The sequence below is a fragment of the Stylophora pistillata genome, chromosome 6 (assembly GCF_964205215.1).
Source record: "Stylophora pistillata chromosome 6, jaStyPist1.2, whole genome shotgun sequence".
NCBI classification, from domain to species: domain Eukaryota; kingdom Metazoa; phylum Cnidaria; class Anthozoa; order Scleractinia; family Pocilloporidae; genus Stylophora; species Stylophora pistillata.
In genome coordinates, this window is record NC_142524.1 from 36,343,832 (window position 1) to 36,368,898 (window position 25,067).

The 25,067-nt window shown below is 39.1% G+C and overlaps 3 protein-coding genes across 3 annotated transcripts; 2 read left to right on the forward strand and 1 right to left on the reverse strand.

The window, feature by feature from the left end:
• LOC111331854 (hapless 2) lies at positions 1-11,543 on the forward strand. Its single transcript, XM_088762525.1, has 17 exons — positions 1-250; positions 867-1,013; positions 1,244-1,405; positions 1,529-1,671; positions 1,931-2,099; positions 2,316-2,438; positions 3,094-3,236; positions 4,706-4,748; positions 4,868-5,055; positions 5,398-5,509; positions 5,993-6,128; positions 6,438-6,535; positions 6,676-7,040; positions 7,528-8,299; positions 8,636-8,725; positions 9,502-9,597; positions 10,592-11,543. The coding sequence occupies exons 1-17, from the start codon at positions 68-70 to the stop codon at positions 10,736-10,738; spliced, it is 3,117 nt and encodes a 1,038-aa protein (XP_088618651.1). The 5' UTR covers positions 1-67; the 3' UTR covers positions 10,739-11,543.
• LOC111331877 (transcriptional adapter 2-beta) lies at positions 11,149-21,640 on the reverse strand. Its single transcript, XM_022937079.2, has 20 exons — positions 21,533-21,640; positions 21,345-21,439; positions 21,194-21,253; positions 19,525-19,619; positions 18,653-18,693; positions 18,217-18,267; positions 17,544-17,597; positions 16,885-16,988; positions 16,200-16,272; positions 15,967-16,030; positions 14,407-14,453; positions 13,999-14,029; positions 13,797-13,876; positions 13,494-13,565; positions 13,144-13,211; positions 12,955-13,004; positions 12,821-12,849; positions 12,608-12,690; positions 12,040-12,102; positions 11,149-11,538 (listed from the first exon to the last, which is right to left on the reverse strand). The coding sequence occupies exons 1-20, from the start codon at positions 21,549-21,551 to the stop codon at positions 11,416-11,418; spliced, it is 1,302 nt and encodes a 433-aa protein (XP_022792814.2). The 5' UTR covers positions 21,552-21,640; the 3' UTR covers positions 11,149-11,415.
• Positions 21,586-24,534, forward strand: LOC111331878 (uncharacterized). Its single transcript, XM_022937080.2, has 2 exons — positions 21,586-21,707; positions 22,431-24,534. The coding sequence occupies exon 2, from the start codon at positions 22,459-22,461 to the stop codon at positions 23,692-23,694; it is 1,236 nt and encodes a 411-aa protein (XP_022792815.2). The 5' UTR covers positions 21,586-21,707; positions 22,431-22,458; the 3' UTR covers positions 23,695-24,534.
• Positions 24,535-25,067: the final 533 nt, after the last annotated feature.

Here is a 25,067-nt window from a genome sequence, read left to right on the forward strand (position 1 = left end):
TATGTCAGCGATCATCGGTATTTTGGTTATCAAGTTGGCACAAACATGAACTTGAGTTTGTAGAAGAATGAGAATACTTACCGTTTTGTTGCTTTTATCAAGTTCAATTCCATCCCGAAGCGATTTGATTGCGAAAAGCAGCATAACTATTTGCGAAAATTCTGGCGGCGGAGACGATCCAATGAGTGTCGTGTACGAGAAAGCATGCGAGAAAAAGCTAATTGTTACCATGTCAGTTAGAAGTGGACAGGTAAGAGCTCTTTTAAGTTCTCTCCGGCAAGTTCAGTTCACAAGAGTAAAATGTATGTTTTGATTACTCTTCAGCATGGAACTGAGCTTAGCCTAAAAAAGAAACTGTAGTTTCAGTAAAATGGCGATTTTGCAGCAGCTTTAGGATAAGGATTTCCTTTTCCCAATATAAATACACATATAATGGAAAGCATATTTTTTGTCTGTGATTTCAACTATAGGAAGGAACCACGTTTTCATGATCACGTTTTGATGTCTTTAAGTTCCTTCAATGGAATCATTGTTCATCTTTGCGATTGAAGACGAAGGGTACCGGGCTGATGTTTATCAAGATTTTATCAATAAGCTGAAAATTGGACGATTTACTGAGATCAATTCATTTTTGCACATTATGTTGCGGGAAAAAATATTCTTCCATTTAGATCTCCAATATCAAAATTTGTTTACAACTAACTTTGACCATATCGCCTGGCTATAAATATCCTGTTGATGAAAACCGTTTAAACAAAAAAACTATGTGAGAAATGTGTTGTTGATGGAAGTTTATTCACAGGTGAGCTTTGATTAAAAAGGTTCCTTAGTGAATTCCTTAATGAATTCCCTTCTTTGTCCCTCAGAATGGCAGTGAGATGCTCAAGACTGTATCGAACGTGAGCAAAGTTTATGATGAAGTTGAAAGAGAGCAGGCTCGTCTGTACAACCCATTTATTATAACTCTAGCTAAGACACCGGTTCATCTCACATATCCTTACTACTACAGAGGGGTAAGTAGTGGATTTGCGTCTGGACTGAAAGGATAAGGGGTAGGGGGAAAGGTTAGGGAATTGTATAATACATTTGGTTTTTCTTTAGCTTGAATTGTTTACGTAGGGGAATAAAGAGAGAGAGCTTTTATACGAAACCAAAGGATTGAAAGTTCAGCGTTTGAGCCGAAAGGCTACCCCAGTTCCGTTACAACAAGTCATTTTCGGATTATCTTACTGTTTCATGGCAGACGGTGAATAATAAGCCTGTGGAAAAGGTCAAAGTGAGTGATAACGGTGGTTGGGTGTCCGGGTCACGCAATCTTTGTGATGATATGTGGGAAGCATCGAGTGATGAATCAACTTGTGGCTTTGACAAAGATGCAGAAGGAAACAAGATCTGGGATAGTCAGGTCTGTATACATAGTGACAACTTCATAAACATATGTGTAAGACCAGTGTTCTTTCCTTTGGGTACTTTAGAGAAAATCTTCTCTACTCTATTTTTCTTTGTTTGTTTTTTTTCCTCGATGCAGGGATTTTGCTGTTGGTGTAAAGAACAGGACAAGTGGCGTGGCTCTTTTTCAGATACGACGCCATTCAGCCGAGCGGGTCTAACCTGCAAACTTTTTGGCAAGGCTCAAGCAGCAGCTCATTGTATGAAATATGACGACCTGTGGTACGTTCAACGTCAATTACTGTCAACGCGCATGCATGATAAACCAATTACGACTAAAAGTGAAAAACCTGAAATGCATTCAGAAGTTTACGCGGGAAAACTGAAGCATCTCTGTCCTGACATAGTTGGCAGAGGGAACTGGTACCAGTCCCCTCTGCTAACTATGATCCTGATTGGTTTGAATGAGGGCTGCATGGACCAAGCACTAATGGAAAACGTTGCAGCGGTTGTAAACTGTATTGTGCCATTTTTGTTGCAGGTACACAGTGAACGAGTTGGGGCGATGGGAAATGGAATTCGGCATTCACGTGAAAACCTTTGATCAAATAACTACAAAGGAAGGGAATGTGACAAAACCTAAGTGGATCCCTGGTGGGGAGATTGTCATAGGACCACATGTACGGAGGGGAAGGGGGAAATATGGCAGGGTAGGTATATCTCGTGACAATGAAACTGTTACGTCAGGTCAAGACAGCAGTTTGATTATGTGAGTCTTAATCAGCTGAAAAGTACCTTTCACCTTAGTCCTATAGATACCAAACTCGCATGAAGAGGATTTAAAGTTACTCCTTTTATAACTAGGAAACAGGTTAACTGAACTGTGAAATGTTGAATAATGATAAATTGTCTCGTATTCCTTACAGCTTCTTGCAAGTTATATTGGTGAGTTCCAGTCCCACAGACAGTTTCCAACCTTGACTGAGAAGTTCCTCCTCATTCCGTACGTCACCGATAAGATCGACCCTAAGATGCATCCACAGCTGAGGGTAGGAAATTAGGCATCTGTTTTTCTCCAAATTAATTTGTATTTAGCGAATAATTTGCTAACTTGGTCTGTTTAGTTTACAACACTATCAGCGCAAACTACCTAGGATTATCAGCGGTCACGGGTGGTGCATACGCGGCTGATCAGTCTAGTGGTCCCACGCACGCGCAACTCATGATAGTGCCTCCCAGTGGGCTGCAGTTTTTAAATCACGCAGTTCCATCTTACCGATGTTTTATAGGGATCTACGATCATCGAGACAGAAGGGCAGAATAAACCAACACAATGACCTCTTTTTATTACAACATTAAAAGCACAAACTCTAAAAATGAACGCTAATCATATCACAGCTTCGCTTAGCTGTGTTTGACCAATGACTCAGTGAACACGATTCATTTTTCTAAGCCAATCAGGCAGTTTGTGCTCTGTCGTTCATCCAACTTTCTCGTAAACTTCGATTAAATTTTTCGCAGGATTGAAAGGAGTGAAACGAGACCACTGCCATCTTTCTTTTGCAGGTTTCTTCACGTTTTAAGCCGTCGGTCTTCTCGCACTCATTGATATAATGCAGCTGGGCTGATAAGTCATAACGGATGTTTAATAAGTGTCATGCAGACGGGATGATAAGACTAATCAATACCTATTTCTTCATGCAGGACGGACCAGCGGATTACATGATAATAGACAAACATGAAGTAAACTACAAACCGAGCGGACCTCATGAATGTGATAAGATAGGTGTCACTTATACTGCTTTCAGGAATCAACAACCCGCTGGCTGCCAACAGAAAAAGGGCGCGTAAGTTCCGAGCTCACTGGTTATTTACTTCTTCACTTGCGATAAAAAAAATGAGGTGTTCATTCATGTTCTTTCACCATTTGTCCCCTACGATTGACTAGAATCTAATTCCCCTTAAACCCTTTCACTCCAAGAGGTGATTAACATGAAAATTCTCCCTATTATATCCGTACATTATCCAGCAAACAGGTAACGAGAATACTCAAACTTATCAAGAAGCTGTTATCCTGATCTAAGATCAAAATTTTATAAAAGAATTATAAGGAAATGTATGGCAGCTAGAGGGAGAAATAGAGGATATTACATTGCCGCGCAGGGATACGAATTTTATCTTCGAGTGCTGAAAGTATCTCTCGCGAGTTCGCTGCGCTCACTCGCGAGAGATACTTTCAGCACGAGAAGATAAATTCCTATCCCCAAGCGGCCATGTAATGTTCTGTTTATTATATAGATACTGATGAAATTTCCACATAAAAGACAACTTTTTTTATTCATTTTCGAAACAGCAATTGGGTAATTATGTTGGTAACCATGGCCACCAATATCCTCACACGTGAAAGATAAAAATAGTATCTTCACTGCGCGCGGTGAAGATATGATTTTTTAGTAAAAGGAGAAATCCTGGTATTTCATCAGTATCTATATAATAATTAACAATTAGATCTTGAGAGCTGATGGTTTAACATATCAACCTTGAACACATTAACAGAGGGCACGGTAATAAAGGAAATGATCACCAACTGAAGAAACTCTCGACTGTAAAACAAATTCTTCTTTTCAGCCCCTTTGGAAATGTATACATACATACATATGTTAATTGACCACTCCCCATGGGGGCTTTTCAGGGCCAATTCCCACCCAGCAGCCACCCCAGGGGAGGACATCCATCACACAGTAATCTCGTGCGTGGGAAATTAACGTCTCCTACCCCCAACCCTGCGGGAGACGGGACCTCCATTTATTCGTCCCTATCCCAGAAGACTACAGTATCTAACCATTTCTTGATGTTATAGAAAGGTAGCATATTCTTCTCACTTGTTTTAAGACCTTGAGTGTTGGTCAGGCCGGGGCTCGAACCCTTGACCTCCCGCAAACCAGTCCAACGCTCTATCCATTGAGCTAACTGGGAGGCGGTATGGAGACCAGTATGGAGAATATGAATACTGATGGTAGGATGCAAAGGAAAGTAGGGTGCTTAGAACTAGAAAACTATGGAAAGAATTGGTTGGACTGGCCCCCATTTCTGACTGATCAGGGAGGGGAAGCTCCTTATTTTATTGCTGCAAAACAGCCTATCCATAAACTGGATAATGCTGTGCGCGCTTGGAACAAACGAGAAGAGGTACATAAGTTATATACCCCGCTGATTTCCCATTTACGAAATGATTTGAGACAATTATGTCCACGAGAGTCTCAGAAAAAGAATATAATTGGCGCTTTTATCACTGTTTTTACAATTTTCATCTTAGATGTCTCAACAATCAGCCAAAAGATTATTTTGAAGATGATCTGGTAAGTGGCGAAGTGCGTAACAATGCTTTGAGACGCTTGATAAGGGTTTTGCACAGGGGATCTTAGTACGTGAACCAGCAGTATATTCCACGAATGTTTTTTTTTCTTGTCATTGTTAGAGTCGTCGAACCTCAGGCAAGACACCATATTATTTTCCCGAGAAGTTTGGTAAGTTGGTCGGCGTCAAGAAACGTCCATTAAAAGACGACGAACAGCAGTTCATGCTTACTTATGAGGTTGACGAAGTTATGACAAGTATGGTGACGCTTCAAATCAGTGCAGATGACATCATTCTCATATACAACAGGTTCGTATAAGTCACAAAATCGCTTCGTTACGGAAAAGTTCGTAGAAACTTCAGAAAAATGTTCAAAGCCGATTGACGCATCAGAAAAATGCGTTCAAACTTTGAAGCCACGTCATGCTACTTGGCTGCTTAGGACTGAGAAAACAATTGCTCAGTTATCCTCCTCGCCGAGTCACGACGACATGGGAAATATTGGCGGGGACCCTTTCTTTCGAAAAAAAAATTTCCATGATCTGTAGACAAGGCCTTTTCAGTTGATAGTTTCCTTTTGCTGCACCCAATTAATAGGGGTCTTGGAAAGTGCAATGAACTACAAGTAAACAACCGATTCCACTCTTTCAGGGCCTCTGGTAAGATATTGAAGGCGTACGCCCAGGACTTTGAAGCGGTGTCACAAGATGGTCATTTGTTTGTTGTGGTTCAAAACACGGGATATGTTACAGCTGATTTCGCTGTAAGTATGATCAATTCCGTATGTATGATCAATAATGTGTCTGGCTGGCATGCAGCTTTCTCAGTTCAGAGAGCTCGATAAATGTACATTGAAATACCGTAAACTGAATCATAAACGAAAAAGTATTTGTGTTTTTTTTTTTTTACACATTCTGTGCCTTTAAGGATTATACAGATATTAAATCAATTTGTAAATGTCCATGCGCTTCTTGAATTTTTCGATCTCATTATTTATAATGTTCAGGTGGAAAAATTTCTTTTTACATTCTACAGTTTATACTAGAATTTAGGAATTAATAATGCGTACCTATCACTGCTATAATATCATAGAATTTTGCACGTTGGGAAACAAAGTGTCTTTGAACATCACATTTAAAATCCCAATTGTTCTATAGTTTCGATTTACGTCCGTTTTCTGAGGATTCTTTATACAATTTAGAAAAAAACAGTCATGGACTTGCTAACTGTTTGCTCCGTTTTGTAGGTCGTGATATCAGAATGCTCAGGCGCAGTGGGAAAGTTCAGGGAGAAATCTTTATCAATAAATCCTCAGAAAACACACTTGTTCTCCTTTGATGTCCACGCGTATAACATGAAAGGCGGAAACTACTACTGTGTTGGTAAGAAGGGACAGTGACTCTGAAAAATGGGTTACCTGTGTAATCTGCATTGAGAGAAAGGAAACATGGCGGATTAAAAGTCAATTATTGATTTATCTGGGATGATTGCCTCCATCGAGGCCTAGTTTAGAGTAAAGATATCACCTAAGGCACTCAACGTAGTAGATATTTTATGAAAGGATTGTTGCTATTTTTTCAAGAACACACAAATTTATCTTTCTTAAGCTTCTCATATGCGTTGCCTCCTGCAACAGAGCTGCTTTTATATTCTGAAACAATACATGTACAATTTGGTGGTTTAATTTGCAGTAAAGCTGTTTGATTCCCGGCACAAAATGGTCGATAGCGCCAATGTCACCTTCACCACCACAGCACCGTGTGTTTGTGCGACAGGATGCGGCTGCAGTGTATGTATTGTCGAGTTGGTTTACATGATGGGTATATACGCTACATATATCAGATTCTGTGGTTTGTTTTCCTATTCATTGCCGCCTCATAGCGGCTATGAATAAAAAAGTGAAAGATCTTTCAATTCATTTGTTCATAGTGTTATGACACTGGTTTTAAATGCGTGGAAAGAGACGAGAAAGACTGGGACGAGGAAAAACCGACCGAGAGTGGCCTGGACTTTGGTGGCGCAGTTTCTGTATGGACAAAAGTCAAAAACTTCTTCAAGAAACTGGGAAAGATTCTGAAATTCCTAATATCCCCAGGTGGCATTGCCAGCATTTTGGGGATACTTTTGGGTCTTGGTGTTCTGAAGGCCCTCATGGGCCTCAGAAGAAAAGGGGCTGCCGTGGCACGCTTCGGAATGGGTGGTGTGAAAAAGGGTCGACATGAAAAGACAAACGATGCGGGGCAGATTGTGGTAGTAGAGTACAATAAAGAAGGAGAGCAAGTCGACCCCGTCACGTCAGTATAACGATCCATTCTTGTTTAAGGGGCAGGGTGCATGTCACTTCTACCCTGATGAAACTAGACGCATATTTGCGTGTACGCAGACGCATTTAACGGAAAAATCTGGGCACAGGCTTTAACATTTGCAAAGGATATAAAAAAATGTCATCCCCTCAGCCCGCTTTGTACATCCACGTGCTTTTCAACTAGTTCTTTAAGCCTGTACCTTGATATGTTAAGTCTTACTGATACAGATTTTTTAATATAATATAAAGTAATTATATAGAATGTCCTAGGCTGTTAAGCATACCTTTGTAAGTGGAGCTATGTCAAACTCAAGTTGTTGTTGTCACTCGATAAGCTGTCAAAAAAGCTGTGTTGCAGACTACAAGTGACTACTATGCTACCTGTCTCTAAAAGAATAACCTTTCTAGCAACGAAAAGGAGTGTTTTTCCAAAATGGAAACCCTTATTTAAAGTTAGTAACTTTTATATTTTGCAGTAAGGAGGTCACCAAGCCACGAAACAAAACCAAAGAATTTCTGTTCAACCTTATTTTCTTCCTTATCCTTCCTTTCTTACCGCTTTTTAAACTTGGTAGAAAGATCATAAAATGTTGTAAAAAGGATTCTAATGCAAAGAAAGAACAAGGAAAACAAGACGAAAGTGAAGAAGACGGAAAAGTGAAAGGACCAGATGTGGACATCTTTAAAGGAGACATCATGAAAGATGCAAGTCTGCGCGCGGAGAGTAGTCAAAGCGTGAAACTTTCCGGTGAAAAAGCGGGGGTTTCGCGAGAAAGCAAAGAGAACGTAACCACGATCAAGCAAAGCCGCACAAATAGCTTAGTGATCAAAACGAGCGAGCATGGTGAAGAAAATAACATTGCAACTGGCGGAGGTTCCCAAGGAACCAAGCGCAAAATTAGCGCACAAGGGAGTAGGCGAGCGAGTAAGGAGCACGTGACTGAACCTCTAACAAACAAACTTACCAGTAAAGGAAAGGAGGAAAATACGGGAACTTCACACGTGACTGAACCGTCAGCAGACAAACCTACCAGTGAAGGAAAGGAGCAAGATATGGGAACTTCCCACGTGACTGAACCGCTAGCAGACAAACCTACCAGTAAAGGAAAGCAGCAAGATACGGAAACTTCACACGAGACTGAACCGTCAGTAGACAAACTCACCAGCAAAGGAAAGGAACAAGATGCGGGAATTTCACACCAATCTAACAAACTGACTGTGAAGAAAACTGAACCCTCAGAGCCACAGGTAAGAGATAATTATGTCGGTGTCTTGGAGACTGAACGAAATTTGCTGAAATTACTTACTATTAAATTATACTTCATTCTTCGGTCGTTAGAGATGAATGGAAATTGGGGTAGATAAACAATTTCGAAGTCCTTGGTACTTCGTATTGCTTTTTTAGCCGGAAAAATTGATGGTTTTTCTTTCCGGCAAAAGCACTATCATTTATGGGACCCCTTCCCCCCACCCCTCCACACTTCGCCCCATTTTCCAATAACTTACTCCGGATTTTGAGGGACTCATGACTAAGAAATCATTATACAGTTTATTCAAAATTCACACCCCCCTTGTTTCATTCAGGTTCCAGAAGATATCAGACAGCTCACAGAGGCTAATCCGTTAATTTATCACAATTACTTCGATACAGACGCTGTTGCTGATGAACTTGAGGTACGGCCTGTCTCACAGTACGAACGACTCCTCGTGGAGGCTATATAATAGTAGCTAGAGTGACGTACCTCCTGTTTTACACATAAATTCAATTTCTTGTTTTTGTTTGTTTGGGCTTGTTTGTATTTATTGTTTTTCAATTGGCCTGTGAACGTTCACCCTGTCTACGAAGGGCGTTTGAAACATTAATGATGTCAACGATTTGTAAGACTCTACTCACATAATTATGTGCCTATCCTACCTCTGACCTCTGTGTCGCCGCTCAGTTTGTAGAACAGTTACAAAAGCGGAACTTGATCTGATTCGAATATACAAGGAAACTCGGATTTCCCACACTTGTTAAAGTATTCAAACATCTTTAATTATAGTTCATTTCAAGTTACACTCAGATTGCTCCCCCGGAATTAATCTCCACTCTCAGTAGGTTCTTCTTCTCCAGTTACTCACAATCATAACAGTCACAGATCAGAGTTACATAAACAATTGACTTTCGTAATCTCAAACCGGCAGCCGGGGGTCCAGCCGGGGATCCAGCCGGGGGTCCAGCCTGGGGTCCAGCCGGGGGTCCAGCCGGGGGTCCAGCCGAGGGTCCAGCCGGGGGTCCAGCCTGGGGTCCAGCCTGGGGTCCAGCCGGGGGTCCAGCCGGGGGTCCAGCCGGGGTGATCGGGAAAATTAAATAACGTAGAGTCGTTAGGTCAAGAGAATTTTCCGAACCAGCCTCCCACGGCCATGGCCAGTTCCTAGCTATTTAATGATTAATTTTTATTTATCTTCAGGATCACGGTGAGCAGTTTTCTTTGGCTGGAAAAATAACCTGCATACCACGTCCCACAAGCATAAAGTACAGATTTGATCTATTGATGGCATTGCAGGTGAGAAAATGCAGATTCACCCCATAACTTGGCTAAAAATAATAATCTGGCAACGTTTGAAACGCTGTAACGTTGCGTTTCCAGCATGCCTTTATATTTGTGCTCAACAGGAGAGATCCGTGCCTTTGTTTTCAGTCATTTTGCATGTTGTTGCCTACAGATTGAGTCTCGAAAGAAATACAGGAAAAGTTGATTTCACCTTATTGAACTCTGAGATTTGTCTAGAAAACACAAACATCCTTGGCTCACTCACGTTTGCTATTGTTTGAGGCAACTTCGTGTTTAAGGTCTTTCTTCTACGAGAGACCCTGGAAACGAACTCTAGCTTGAGACCGTCGACATGATATTACTGTGACTGCCATCGACTTTGAGATATTATTGGTCGTTACTTCACCTTTCGGCACCCAAGCAATACATTCAATTATAACATAACCAAAGTAAAGCGCGCCCTCTGATTGGTCAATTTAGCGTCCCCCATTTGCCCATGGGTGTACGCTGCTGACGTGAGCAAATGCAAAGACTATTTTTCCGCGCGCGATTGTTTTTTCTGGTCACGCAAGATTTGTTAAGTAAAAGGGAACTCTTTAGCTACAATGTATCAATGTTATGTTATAAAACAAATGGTAAACACCACAGCGTACACTATTGAGTTATGGATGCACTTGGGAGGTTTGCTAAGCACTCAACAAGCTAGAGTCGCTCTCGGCTATCGCCTCGAGCGACTCTTACGCTTCTTTCGTGCTTAGCAACCTCCCGCGTGCATCCATAACTCAATAGTGTACGCTGTGGTGTTTACCATTTGTTAATTATACCCTAGAATTAGAATCTCTCCTGTTGACTCTTCGTAGCGTTGCCACTACGCAATCTCAACTTAAAAAATTGTAGGCATAGATGTAAAATTGACTTTTGTTATCGATCGCAGTTAACTAAAAGCGCTAAGGTCTATTAAGGTTACATCCTGGTAATTATTCCTTTGATTTTTCTTTTTTGGTAGATTTGCGGTAACCAGAATGGGGAGCAGGTCTTGTTGAATTTCCCAAAAACTCTCGACCCATATCTCTTTTCAAAGTTAATGACAGCTCAAGAAGTTCGAGAACGGATTTCTTTACAACCTAAAGCTCCCTGCCTTAATCTCAAGTAATCCTCAAACTACTATGCCTTTACTTCTCCATCGTGAAGTCTTAAAGTCACTTTTTTTGAGATGATACAGCTCATCTACCCTTTTATTCAAAATTCTAATTACCTTTCCCATTGTAAATTTATAACAGCCCAAATGAAATGTTCGATAAGTTAAAGTAAATAAAAGCACCCTCCTTTTAAGCGCAGCTTCAAAGAGTCTTTATAAGACAAAACATTTGGCTTAGCTACATAAATGAAAGCACGACAAATGGCTTAAACTTGAAAAGAGTGAAGGACGATCGAGGGATGTAATCACTGGACGGAGGGTAGCCTTAAAAGGGACAGATCGGAACACGTAAAAGAGGCGCGAGCGAACAAATACACGCACTCACAAACACAAAATTCACATCAAGTAAATAGCTATCCACCATCTGTTAGTATCATAGTTCACTTTAATTTTTAATTTAGACTTTTTTTTTCAAACACTTTCAACTCGTCTTAACTTTTTACGGCTGGACTCGCCGCTTACATATGGGCTAAAACTGTACACTTCAATCTTTCTTAAATAGTACCTACAATTAAGAAGAATATGGGCCTAAATATTTACATTTCTTTCGTATATTCTGTAATCAAATAGTATTGAGACGTCACTATGTATCATACCACCCATTCGCATCGAATGACTATGTGGTGTAAGCATCACGAAGTGGCGACCCAGCCGCTCTCTTTGAGGAAATTCATGATGTGTTTTCTGTGTGTTTTGTCGAGATTCGGTGGATATCGAGTTTTAACCTGAACACCTTGTCTTCTCAGGAGATTGTCCTGTAGACGGAAGCAACTCATCAGGCTTCTTATATGTTAAAAACGCAAGATTATCGACAATGCATCATACATCATCTTTTGGCTGTAAGACATTACGTAATAAGGTGTAAATCAAAGCGGAAGTATGTAAAAACCTCCATATCAACGAGGCAGCTCTTTCTCTACTGTTTCCAGGTCGGCTCGCTTTAAGAATCGATATCCTTTGTTATCTAGGGAGGGGCATGGGCTCATTTACCAATCAGCAGCTGAATCTGATTTGGTGTAAGAAGCTAGGTATCTAATGCTGCTGAGTCGGTAGGGGGGTAGGGGGGTGTTACAATATAATTCGGTTTTTACAACTGAGTTGATAATGTAAATTAGCCATCGCAAAGAGTTTCTAAGCTGAAGTTCTAGCGTTAGCCCTTCGTCGGAGCGGTCACTACATCATATTAATAGTCACATTCTTCGTTGAACATCAAAATTAAGAACATTCTATTCTCTCTAATGTCGGAACTAACTCACCTTTAATACAATTGTTTTGATTGTGAGATAAAATCCAGGTTTCATGTGCATAGACGCGCAGAGCTGCCATGACAGAGAAAAAAACATTTTTCAGACGGCTATTGAAGAATAGGCTTATATCAATACTTTCCAAAAGAGCAGTTTTCAAATGAGCGTCCAAGGACGGTGGCGCAGGATTACAACACTTCGCTCAATAATTGGTCTAGAAAGCTTGCGTCATCCTTTCGACCAATCAGATGCAAAATCAAAACTAATCGCGGCTTATTCACTGATGTTTTCCCGCGCTTGCGGCAATTTTTATTTTCAGTTCTCATTGGCTCCTTGCGATATTTTCCTTTGTTTTGATTGGCTGTTACGATTATTTTGGTTTTGGTTTTACAACATTCATTCGAGAAGCGCTCTAATATGGACTCTAATTTGTCCAACGTAGGAGGCGCCTCCAAAGTCCAGGGAAAACATCAACGCTTACATTCCGACGTGTTTGCTAACAAGTACATCACACTACAGTGTTTTGCTTTGTCAAATGTTTTGATGAAACGTGTAGTTAAACCCCAGCCATTCTCCTTACCTGTCTCTCCATTAATGACAGTAAATTGTAGGTGGGACAGTTTTTCATTTGATCTTCAAAACTTGGCGACGATAACGACCGATCTGCAAAGGAAAAACAAACAATTGAATTGCGTATTTTGAAATTTTAGTCTACGGTCTCGAGTGATGTATACTGGCGTCCAGAATTGAGGATAGCACTTTTTATCTCATTGAAATCGTATATCTTTGGTACCTTTTTCATCCTTATCTTCTGACGCGGCCCTACAATGGAAAAATAAAATTAACAAATAAAACACTGGGATATATTAAAGAATCTACAAAGACGGGAAACTCAAGCCAACAATCCATAATATTGGATTCACTTACTCGTTCTTTTTTCCCATCGACACATTCGTCCTTCTTGGTTGGGTTCCACCCTAGAGGTACCAGAAAAATACCATTTCATCACTTGCTTTATTTAGTGTGCCATTGAATATCTTAGGGTGGATCTGACTGTTAACAACAGCCACTTCAAAACACAATTTAACCACGGCCAGAACACGTATAAGAACTCACCACCATTTTCCTTTTGTTTTCTTTTCGTCTTTCTCGTCGCAATCTTTGTTCATCATATTCTTGACACTCTGAAAAGGCGTCAAACAGGTTTAGCCATTTTAGCTTTCTCGGAAGACGCCACAAATCTCTCGCAATAAGTTTCACTTAAACAATACTTTTTTTACGAATCGACTCGCTTCTCTGGAGGCTTTTCAAGGGGCTTCTTGTTCAATTAACGTTTCCCGTTAAAATCCACTATATTGCATTAACGAAAAACCATTTTAATGGTTAAAATAATCTCCTTTGAGCCCCGTATTGCCGTTACTATATATGTCCTGCTCGTTTTAGGTAATAATGTAATAAAAGATTACCTGCTAGTTTTGTGATTCCATTCTTTCTGTACCGCGTGAGATCTTTGATTCTTGCTCTCAATTCCCTTTCTCCTGAAAGTGAATTTAAAAAAAGTGTGACAATCTAAAAGCTCACAAACCAAATGGCAAACTTTTAAACCCATAAAAAATTGTTTAAAGCTTGAGTCTCGTTGTTCCAGTTTCTGACTTAATTTCCATCGTTACTGATTGAGTACAGACAATGAAAAATTGAGATCCATTTATTAAATAGATCTGTGTTGCAACTTTCATAACTTTTCGGATAGAAAAAAAGTTTCTTCTTACGTAAATGACCATTCAGAAATTCCTCCCAATCGCTGTGGCTTTTGAATCTCGCAAAAACTCTGGTGGCGTCCCTGAACTCTCTACAAATAAAAGATGACAGTGATTGTAAAAGACTAACAAACGCATCTCTCGGTTCTGGAAGTAAGAATAATCATGATCTCGTCATCTTTTTGTTCTCAGTTGACGGTCACGGATTACTAACCTGTCCTCTTTGCTGTACTTTCTTCGAAGAGCTGGAACAAAAACAAATTCTCTAAATGAAATATGTTCATTGAGTTCCAAGAGTACGCGACTTTAAATTGACGACCTCTGAAAATATTCCCTTCCCTTTTTCCAAAATCTGCTCAAATATGACTGATGCTAATAGGAAAGATCAAAATAAACTTAAAGTTTCATCAAATGTCATGGAAGTGATAAATAAGTATAGCTTTTTATAACTGTACCTGGCAAACCACGAGGGTGCATGAACAGAATCGTTTTGGCTTATCATGATTGGCAAAGTGGCCGCAAGGCCACTGTAAATATAAGTAGAGCTGTAAAGACACATGTCATACCAACATTTACAACATGCTGTGTGATAAATAGGAGGTTAGTAGCTGGAATTCAGTACCTATTATTCTATGTTTGCTGGCAATAAGTCCATGTTGTCTTGCAATACTGAAAAGAAATGAAATGAATCGTCACCATCAATGCTATTGTACGTTAAGGGCTTTCGAACTTAATGTCACACCAGCAATGAGGGATGAGTGCGCTATGTCGCTTTTTGTTTTATGTACAAATCAAGAACTCCTTCGAAAAAGAGAGGCGTGGTCATTTGCACCCATAACCAACCCTCCTCCTTAAAAACAAGCTAACATCTTCTTGCCACAGACATCTTGACCAGGATAAAGTAAGAAGATAAGAGATGAGCTGCTCTCAAACAAGAACAAGCAACGTATGATGCACGATCCTCGCAGTAGAGAGCGCTATTTAAGCAATAGCGAAAATCAGACCTGAAGAAAATCAGGCCTGTACGGGATTCGAACCACTGACCTCTGCGATACTAGTGCAGCGCTCTACCAATTGAGCTAACAAGCCAACTGGGAGCAGGTCGTTAAGTTGATTCGTAATAAACCCATGATGATAAATCAGATACAATGTATATATGAAGTTCATATATTTTGAACTGCGGTATTAGATACGTATGATGCACGATCCTCGCAGTAGAGAGCGCTATTTATGCAATAGCGAAAATCAGACCTGATTTCAGACCTGATTTCAGGTCTGATTTTCGCTATTGCATAAATAGCGCTCTCTACTGCGAGGATCGTGCATCATACGTATCTACAACCGCAGTTCAAAATATATGAACTTCATATATTCATTGTATCTGAAGAACAAGCAAACAAATAGTAAACACTAAAACAGGCCAACAAATAGTGTAAATGCATAATGAAGGTTTAAGAGACTTTGAACTAGGCCGTTTTCGATATATAAAATTCTGACAAGGCTTCTAGTCAAGAGGGGGGGGGGGATAAACAAAAGAGATTATTTATTCATCCCTCAACCTCGATGCGATTGCTTTTGTTTTATTCCCCTAAGCCTGCAAGCCAAGTTTGAATTTAAATATATCGAAAATGGCCTATTACAATCTTTCAAAACGTACCCTACTTTGATAAACAGCTTTAAGGTTACTTCCCACCTTTGCGAGTGTGTCCTTCGAGAAAAAATTCGCACGCGCGCTAGTTTCAAGAAAACCCTAACAAACTATACATAAAAAGAAAGTTTAATAAGTTTGTAAACAACTAGCGCCAAACCAGATTATCTCGCCTCTTGAAACCGCGAACCAATGAGAAGATGGGACTTCCTGGCGTGAATGACAAGGGATCAAGATTTTCCAGAGAAAAGTATCGCATAGCACTCACGTTTTTTTATCTCGCTCTATTGAACGTTGAGTAATGGGCAAAGTTGGCAAAGGAAAAACCCACGACAAAACTGACGGCAAAAAGGGTAAAGCTGAAAATACTGCTGAAAAGTAAAACAGCGAATCGTTAGGTAAGATGTCTAACTTCAATCTGGTCCAATAAAAAAAAAAACGATTTTGTCGCCCTCTGAAGGTGGGAAGTAACCTTAAAAGCTGTAAGGGAAGTGTGCGTCAAAATGTTTCACAGAAAAAGTTCGTTGTACTCACTTCTTTCTGCGTTGTCTTTCCTTGAGTCTTCTTAGATACATATCTATTATACCTAGCTTTAAATCTACAAAACAAAACAGAGCCAAGATTACTGGAACTATCTGTGTACATAGTGCTGTAAGGAGATAATTAGCGGATTCTTATTCACTAATTTCAACAGGGATGGCTGTGAAACCCTTTCAGATGTCTAGCAAACACTTTTAATTACCAAGTTTGAATTTCTTCACCCTTACCTACTTCCACATCCTCATCATCATAACTGAACTGTAAACCACTAACAAGAGTTTCAGCCTCGTTATCATACTCCTGCAAAAAAAAAAAAAAAAAAAAAAACATTCAGAGTTACTCCCCAATTTCTCACATATTGCGTCACGATGGATAGTGCTATCCAATAATGGCACATAGACCAGATCCTTTGGGCAATATTGGTCTGTATTGACTTAATGCTAGAGTGCTCAGTAAACTTCTGAGGTCAAAGAATTCTCTTGCAACAAGAATACAGAATTCTCTTGTTCAATTTTGATGGTGTAACCCTTTTCTTTTTGTTTAGACATTAAGAGTATTTTTATGTTCATTTAATCTATCCATCTGCCACTGCCCGGTCAACGAAATGTTGTACACAAGAACAATAACACCTAATTTAAACACCCAGAGTGAGTGACTCCATTAAGGCTAAGCTCTTTGCTTGACTCTCAATGACTCTTAATTTATTCATTTTCTCATCTAATGTATATATATCTTAGTTTTGTTATTTCATTCTCACTTGATAATGACGTTCTGAAACTGTCAAAACGTCATGTAATGTTTTCCAATATTTTATTGCAGATTTTTATTGTAAAACATCTGCCATTTCGTTTCTTATTTGAAACAACTAAGCACTGGACTGATTTAAACACTGATAAGATAGCACTGTACCACCTTTTCGAAGTCATCTCTGAGTGGCATATATCCTAGCTCCTGCTGTTCAGTTACATTCATCTCCACAGGTTCAGGGGGGTGCAAAAGTGTCGGTGACAGTACCTCTGTGAGTTGGAGAGAGATACAGGCCTCTTAGATACATTACTTAATACTTTATTCCAAGGAGCTCATTGAAATATCTAGACACTTTTAAAACGACAATCATGACTAAATGATAAACAGTCCAGATTCTACATGAAACTTCAGCCAGTTCAAAGGTCATGGGCATTGTATTCTAATAACTTTATATTTTGGTACATGGGGGTATTATTGATTATTACACGACTCGGGCAGTCAGAGGGCCAATAACTAAAATCAACCAATCAAAATGCTCTATTGCCGGTCCAATATTCTCTGAGTATTGGACCGGGCACTGTCCTGAATGGTCTCGAATGATACCGCACTTGTGTCCCTTTGAACTTCAGTCGTGTAATAAATCTCTTATTAACCAAGCTTGCTCGGGACCGTACTGGAAGAATATCGGCCCTCGGTCTTTTTTGTACCGACCTCGCTGCGCTCGGTCCGTACTGTCAAGACCTCGGGCCGATATTCTCCCAGTACGGCCCTCGCGCTTGGTTAATAAGATATATGTATTATTTTTTTGTTGTTGTTTGCCATACCTTGATCAGCAGATGTATGATCAACTATTTTGTTCTTAAAAGGTTCAACAGTTGCTAAAACACAAAAAACAGAAAATGATAAAATCATTTTAGAAGATCAGAGAAACTGGGTTGAAACCTATTCTGACTTTAGACACAGCACTTAGTAGCTTTGATGTGATTCAGTTGTTCTTTCTGTATCCAGCAGAAATATCCACTAATGAGAAGTAACCTATTAACCTAGAATACCTAGGTTTTCAAGGAAAAAGAGTTTCCGAAAGAGATATTTAATTCATCAGTCATGATGTAATACTAAATAAACATTGAGAAAACATTGTGTTGTAATATTGCCGTTCTGTTGTTAAGGCTGGGCTCCCTGTGCCCTGCCCCCATTTTGCATGACCAGCGGTTTCACTTTATGGCTATTTGTTATTGTGACCGCCATTTTGTATTTAGTCTTTAGTTAGGTTCTAAGTGAAGTAAGGCCTATTAAAGGTTCGAACTCAACACATTGTGCTGGTAACTCAAGTAACATTGAACCCCTTCTAAATAATGATCCAGTTTGCAAAATATTCTATTGGGGGAAACAAATGACAAACGACAAACTCAGAGAATACAAACTTACTGTATAGCCCTGAGCAACAGAAAACTCACTGTAAGATAAGCTTATGAAACAATTTCCACAAATTGTTACCTTTTCCAACAACTCCTGAGATGTAATTGTCAGCATAATGTTCACTGGTCTCTGTTGATAAAAATTAAATTTCATTGAGAAAAGGCAGTGGAAAAAGAGCAGCAGAATAATTACAAATAACATGAAGTTCTTTACCTGATTAATAACAGCTTTTACTCCCAAATTGCCTTTGCCTCAAAAGCTAAACTAATCATCTAAAATATGTCTTGAAGAAATATTTGATTCTTAACATTTACTGGAAAATTTTTATCAGTAAGTTGCCTTTGGTTTCTTTACCAATCAGTATTTTGAGATTGGTTTTATGTAATTCCCTGATGGCAAAAAAAGACTTCAAATTTTGTCGTCAATAATAAAGGTTTGAACAGATTGTAAGTAGTTAATATGTCAATTATCAGATGATTAATTAATTAATCAACAGATTGAAGATGTGGCTGACCTTTGCCTGTTTTGGTACCAATGTGATCAGCAACATCATCCCTGAAAAAAAAAAACAAAAACAAGTTGAGAAAGAGGCAGTGTGGCCGAGTGGTTAGAGTGTCGGACTCGTAATCCGCCGCTCCCGGGTTCGAGTCCCTCCCTGACCACTAGATTTGTTTCATGGTAGCCCCATGTTCAGATCCTTGGCCACACTTGTAAATAGCCAACTGGTTTGCCTACAGCCGGTTGGGGTTCTTAATGATGTTCTTAATGATGTTATGTTCAATTTAGACCATTTGTTTCATTTGTTTGCAAGGACCACAATGGAAACTACTGGTTCACCAGTAATTGTGTAATCCTATAAAAAGACTTTTTTTTTTTTTTTTTTTTAATAATAGGGGTAAAAGGAAAAAGCTGAAATGTATCACATCCCAATGATTATGTATTTGCCACTATCTCCTCAAAAACTGTTGGTGGTGCCAAATGTAAAACACACATTGTAAAACTATAATTATAACATAACCAAAGTAAAGCGCGCGCTCTGATTGGTCAATTTAGCATCCCCCATTTGCCCATTGCTGCTGACGTGAGCAAATGCAACGACTATTTTTCCGCGCGCGCCTGTTTTTCCTGGTCACATAAGATTTGTTAAATAAAAGGGAACTCTTTAGCTACAATGTATCAATGTTGTTATAAAACAAATGGTAAACACCACAGCGTACACTATTGAGTTATGGATGCACTTGGGAGGTTTGCTAAGCACTCAAGAAGCTAGAGTCGCTCTTGGCTATCGCCTCGAGCGACTCTTACGCTTCTTTTGTGCTTAGCAACCTCCCGCATGCATCCATAACTCAATAGTGTATGCTGTGGTGTTTACCATTTGTTAATTACCAGTTTCCAAAACCATGCTGTTCTATTGCATCTAAAAGTAACACTTCCTCTTCAGATGTCCAGTCCTCAGTAAATAATGGAAATGTCCCACCATCCTGCACAATACAAGTTCCATATATATAACACCACGATCTTTTCAGTTACCTTTAGTTACTGACGACATATTGATACTCATAAAGATACCAATAAAATGATGATGATGATGATGATGATGACGGTGATATTGATGACAATAATTTGAGTACAGTCAAACCTCGGTTATCCAGACTTCGATTATCCGGATTTCTCGATTATTCTGACTTTTTTCTCTGGTCCCACTTTTGTCATGAATATTTTATAAGTCACGATCAAGATCCATATCCATATTCATTTTAAAACTACAGCATTGAAAAGTGAGTAGAAGCAAGTTTGTTTCCCTTTCAAAAAGCAAAAGCAGTGCTCACACATGTCATAACTAGTGAAGAACATTTGAATGACGTCTGATTGGCTTTGAGTTCCTTGTTTCTAAGTGAGATGGTTCTGTTACCTGTAGGCCATATTTTTTTTTTCAAAATGATTTCTTATTTTAATAATTTTTTGTTCCTCATTAGTATTCATATTCTGGATTATCAAGACCCCCGATTATCTGGACCCTCGATTATCTGGACTATTTTTTCTTGTCCCAACGAGTCCGAACAATCAAAGTTGGACTGTAGAACAAAATGGGACTTTGCAGGATAATAGCATTTCTAGCAAGGAGGGTAATGGTATATAAAAGTACCAGATTACTGTGCAAAAAAAAAATGTATAACTTTCAAACAGAGCATCAGGTCAGGTCAAGATAACTCTATCTCTTGGTTCTCAATAACGTGAGGAGACCTGTCAAGTAAGTAACATAATTTAGCTCTAGAAGACTGGGTACTAGTGGCAAAAGAGGAGAAAAATGTTGACAAAGATCATGAGGTTTAGAGAGAGAATGGGAAATTGTGGAGAGGCCAAATTACAGAAGTACCAGTGGTATTAAGGGCTATCATAGGAACATTGATAGTAGTAGTGAAACTATCCCTCTTGGAACCATACCCTTCCTTCCCCCCAAGGAAGCTGAGGTGATGCCCTTGGCATCCCAAATGATGGCTATAAAGTAAAAAAATCTCATTCTTTGCCAGCAAATCAACTTAACAGCTCTGCATCCTACTAAAAGTAATAGTCCAAATAAAAAGTACATTTGTTAGGATGGCTGATCCTTTGAACAGTAAAAACTAAACACAAATAACCGTTACAGATACTATGGGAACAAACACTTGCATCACAAAAAGTTGAAAAATTAGAGAAGAGTTTGTAATGGATAGGGGTGGGGGGGAGGGGAGGGGGGGAGGGCAGCTTGCAGCTTGTAACCAGAATACTGCAGAATACTGTAGATGAGCCTGTGAGAGGTTGAGGAAAGGGAGGTGGGGTGGGGAAGTATGTTTCACAAGTTTCAGTAATCAAAACCAAGTTTGGTTTTGATGTTGAGCATGTATATGTAGACCTGCTTAATATATTGACTTAGTACTATACTCCAAACTGCAAAAACAAAATATAAGATTTCAAGGATTTTAGTTTTAATTTCACCAAAAAAAGGGAAAACGAAGACATAACATTGGAATATTTTTGTAAGGCTCGCGATGGCGCATATGATCACGTGACCTACCATAAGTTGATAATCGTGTCCTCTTTTGTGTTTACCCATTTCCGCGCCGCAAGCGAAACACTGAAACGAAATCAGAGATGGAATAATCATAAAAACGGAGCTTAATGACAAAGATAGATCAACGAGACAACAACATCGCTACAATCCTTACTTGAAGACACAAATCGAAATCGGTGCACTCAGCACATTTCACTCGAAGTGACGTACAATCTGCTTGGCAGTAGTTACAATGGTACTCCTCTACGCCTTCAAAGAGAAGAAAAAATATAATTTTGACGAAAAAAAATATAGAAAATGCAGGATTTTGATGAAAGTAAGCAATCAAACTAACGAAATTACCGTTCCCGGCCGCCGCCATTTTGATCACAAAGACAATGCTTTCAAATTATTTCCCATGATGCCCTCTAAGGCTCTTTACAGTTGGTTCGAAGTAAACCGAAAACACTTTCTTTACCTTCTGGGATCAGCCGATGTTTAGAGGAATCTCCTTCTAAATTCCCAAACAATAACAAAGGTACTAAGTTTCAACTGAACGAAGATGTATTTATAATGATTCATCGCTTAGCGAAAGCGAGGCAAAAAGGGGAGGAAGATAGTAAAAAAGAAGAAAACAGAAACGACTCATGTGAGGTTCTTGTGCTATACAAACACAGTTGACTTCCCTAACCGGCTCTCGAAGCAAACAAGTCATTATTAATTCTTACTAAAGCGAAATCTTTTTTCAAGGTAGTAAGTCCTTTCTTGGGCAAGTTTGTTTGGTCAAGGTGGACGGAAATTAGCCTCGCTTTTTTCTTTGCATTTCTATGGACCTCGACTTCGTCTTGGTCCATAAAAATGCCAAAAAAGAGAACTCGGCCAATATCCAATAACGCATATCTATTAAATACAACTGACGTTTGGACCCTTGCGGTAAGGTTTGCGAACGCATTCAGGCACACATTCTAAATCAAACTGGCTAACCTCAAGATCAAAGGATGAATCATTGATGGCAGCACTGGGAAGGGAAGTTGTGTCTAGAGCTGCAATTTAAGCAATTGTGGAAAGAAGGGTTAAAAAATCAGACTTCCAACGGGAAAGAATCCCACCAAAGGCTGATTTTTCTTTTCATGATTCTTTCTGTAATAAATTTGCTTGAATTGAAGGTCACCTGTGAGAATCATTGCTTTACTTGATTTTCCTACAAGGTCATATATAATTTATTTTATTCAAAATAATTAAATATATTGTTTCTTGATAGCTCAGCTAACAATCACCCAATCTTCAAGATGACAACAATGTTTGATTACCTTAAGGAGGATGGTAGGGAAGTCCTTAGCCTACGTGTGGGAGCACCAAGTGAACATCTGAGAATCAAATGTGGTGAGCTTATCCATAAAGCAACTCTAGCTCTTCATACTCCAGAAAATTATCCTCAGCTGTTTCAGTATGGGCCACATAGTGGTAGCTTAGTAGCCAAGAGTGAACTTGCCAAATTTCTCACGGAGGAGTATGGTGACACTGTCAACTGTGATGACATCTGGTTCACTGCTGGAGCTGCACAAGGCCTTGCCTGTATAGGAAGCCTCCTCTTTCAGCCTAAAACTGTAGCTTTTGTTGAAGAACCAACTTATTTTCTTGCTCTCAAAGCATTAGAAGATGACTTTGGAATGAATGTGGTTGGAGTTCCAGTAGATCAAGATGGTTTGATTGTTGATGAGTTGGAGAAATTAATGATAGAACATTTGCAGACATCACAAGTTATAACAGAGAGAAACCCATTCTCTGGTCTGTTGTTTTGCATTCCAACTTTTAACAATCCAACTGGTTCTGTGCTCTCAGCTACAAGATGTAAGCAGTTGATCAAACTGCTACGGAAGTACAATGTGCTTGCTTTCTGTGATGATGTATACAACTTGCTGTCTTATGCTGTAGAGAATCCTCCTTTTAAAGTTCCCCCAAGGCTTTTTTCATTTGATAACAAGGCTGATCCTGATTACAAAGGAAATGTGATCTCAAATGGAACTTTTTCCAAACTGTTAGGGCCAGGGTTGCGTCTAGGCTGGATGGAGGTGCCCGAATGTATAAGGAGGATTTTGAAGACTTCTGGCTATGTTAGGAGTGGGGGTTGCTTCAACCACTACACCTCTTGTGTTGTTACCACAGCAATACAAATGGGTTTGGTAAAGGAGCATTTAGCATATGCGCGAGGGCTTTATAAGTCCCAATTGAATACACTATGCAGTGCTATGGATAAGTATTTTCCATGTCCAGTTATGTACACAAAACCTCAGGGAGGTTATTTTGTTTGGGTTATCCTTCCCACTGAGTTTGATTGTGATAAACTTTATGACATCTGTTTCAATGAGTATTCTGTTGATTTTAACAAGGGCTCAGGGTTTTCTTGTAAAGGACAGTACAAAAATTGTATGAGACTCTCATTTGCCTTTCTTGACAGTCCTACCCTTGAACACTGTGTGAAGCAAATAGCTTTAGCAATTGAAGAAAATTTCCCAAGAAACTAATAATCATGGAGGTAAATACATCTCAAAGAAGGGGAATATGATTTTTGAATTGGTTACTGTGCTATTTGAACCAAGGGTAGCAGTTATTGAGCTGAGGTAGAAGTTATTTTTCAATGATTAATACTGAAGGTTTTGAAATCCTTTTTAAAATGGACAGTGATAAAATTTACACAGGATTTACTGAAAGAAATGAATCCTGAAAGAGGAAAAATCATGATTATTCTCATGGCTTTTAAATAATTAGACAGTCAGTCTATACTTATGAGTGTAATTGAGCTAACCGCCTCCTGGTTAGCTCAATTGGTAGAGCGGGAGGTTGTGAGTTCAAATCTGGCCAGACCAACACTCAGGGTCTTTAAATAACTGAGAAGAAAGTGCTGCCTTTGTAATAATATCTGCAGTTATACTTTCAATAGTTATACTTTCAAGTCTTCTCGGATAGGGACGATAAATGGAGGTCCCGTCTCACAAGCCCTTGTAGGTGATAAAAAAATTTGTGGGATGTTAAAGAACCCACAAACTGTTCGAAAAGAGAAGGGCACGTAGTGCCCGGTGTTGTGATCTATCTTTGTGTAGTGTCTATCAAATTGATGGGGGGTACTGCGCCTTTGAATATTGTATAGAAAGGACACAATATAAATAAGGAATTCATTCAGTGTATTCTGAAAATTATGTTTCTCTACATTAGAAACACATATATCACAGGATTAAAGGAAGTTTTTCCATTTCTTTATTTATTTTATTGTAGGTTGTCTGGAAGTATTTATGGATGGGGTAGAACATAAACTGTAAAATGTATTAATATATTATGAGGGAGAATAAATTTTTCAGTGTATCTTATTTTTGTAGATTAATTTTGGGGACCAATGAGGTTGTTAATATAAACATGTGTGAAAGAGTGAGTGCAATTTGTAGTTTACAATAAGTTCTTTAACAAGGAAATTGGGATTAGGTATTATTAACATGCTTTTATCAGTAATATTGATTTGAACTGATGTCTAAAGTTTTTTGTCAGTTAAAATTGCAATAGATAGTAACCAGATGACACAATGAAATATTGGCTTGTTCAAATTTAGCATACCTTGCATTCAGCTCATAAATAGAGAGAAGAGTTAATTAAAATTTCCCAACTCAAACTTGATTCTTGAACGTAACTTTATGTCAATCAAATTAGGTATGTCACCTCATCACCTTCATTGCCATCTGCCAGGGAGCAGAAATAAAGATGAAAAAACTCCTGTGTCTACCACTAGTGTCTACAGTCAGACATGAATGTGTGAAATTGAACAGTAGGGTAAAAAAATTGGACAGTGGTGTCTAAAATCCGACAGTAGTATTATAAATCTGACATTTGTCTAAAATAAGACATAACT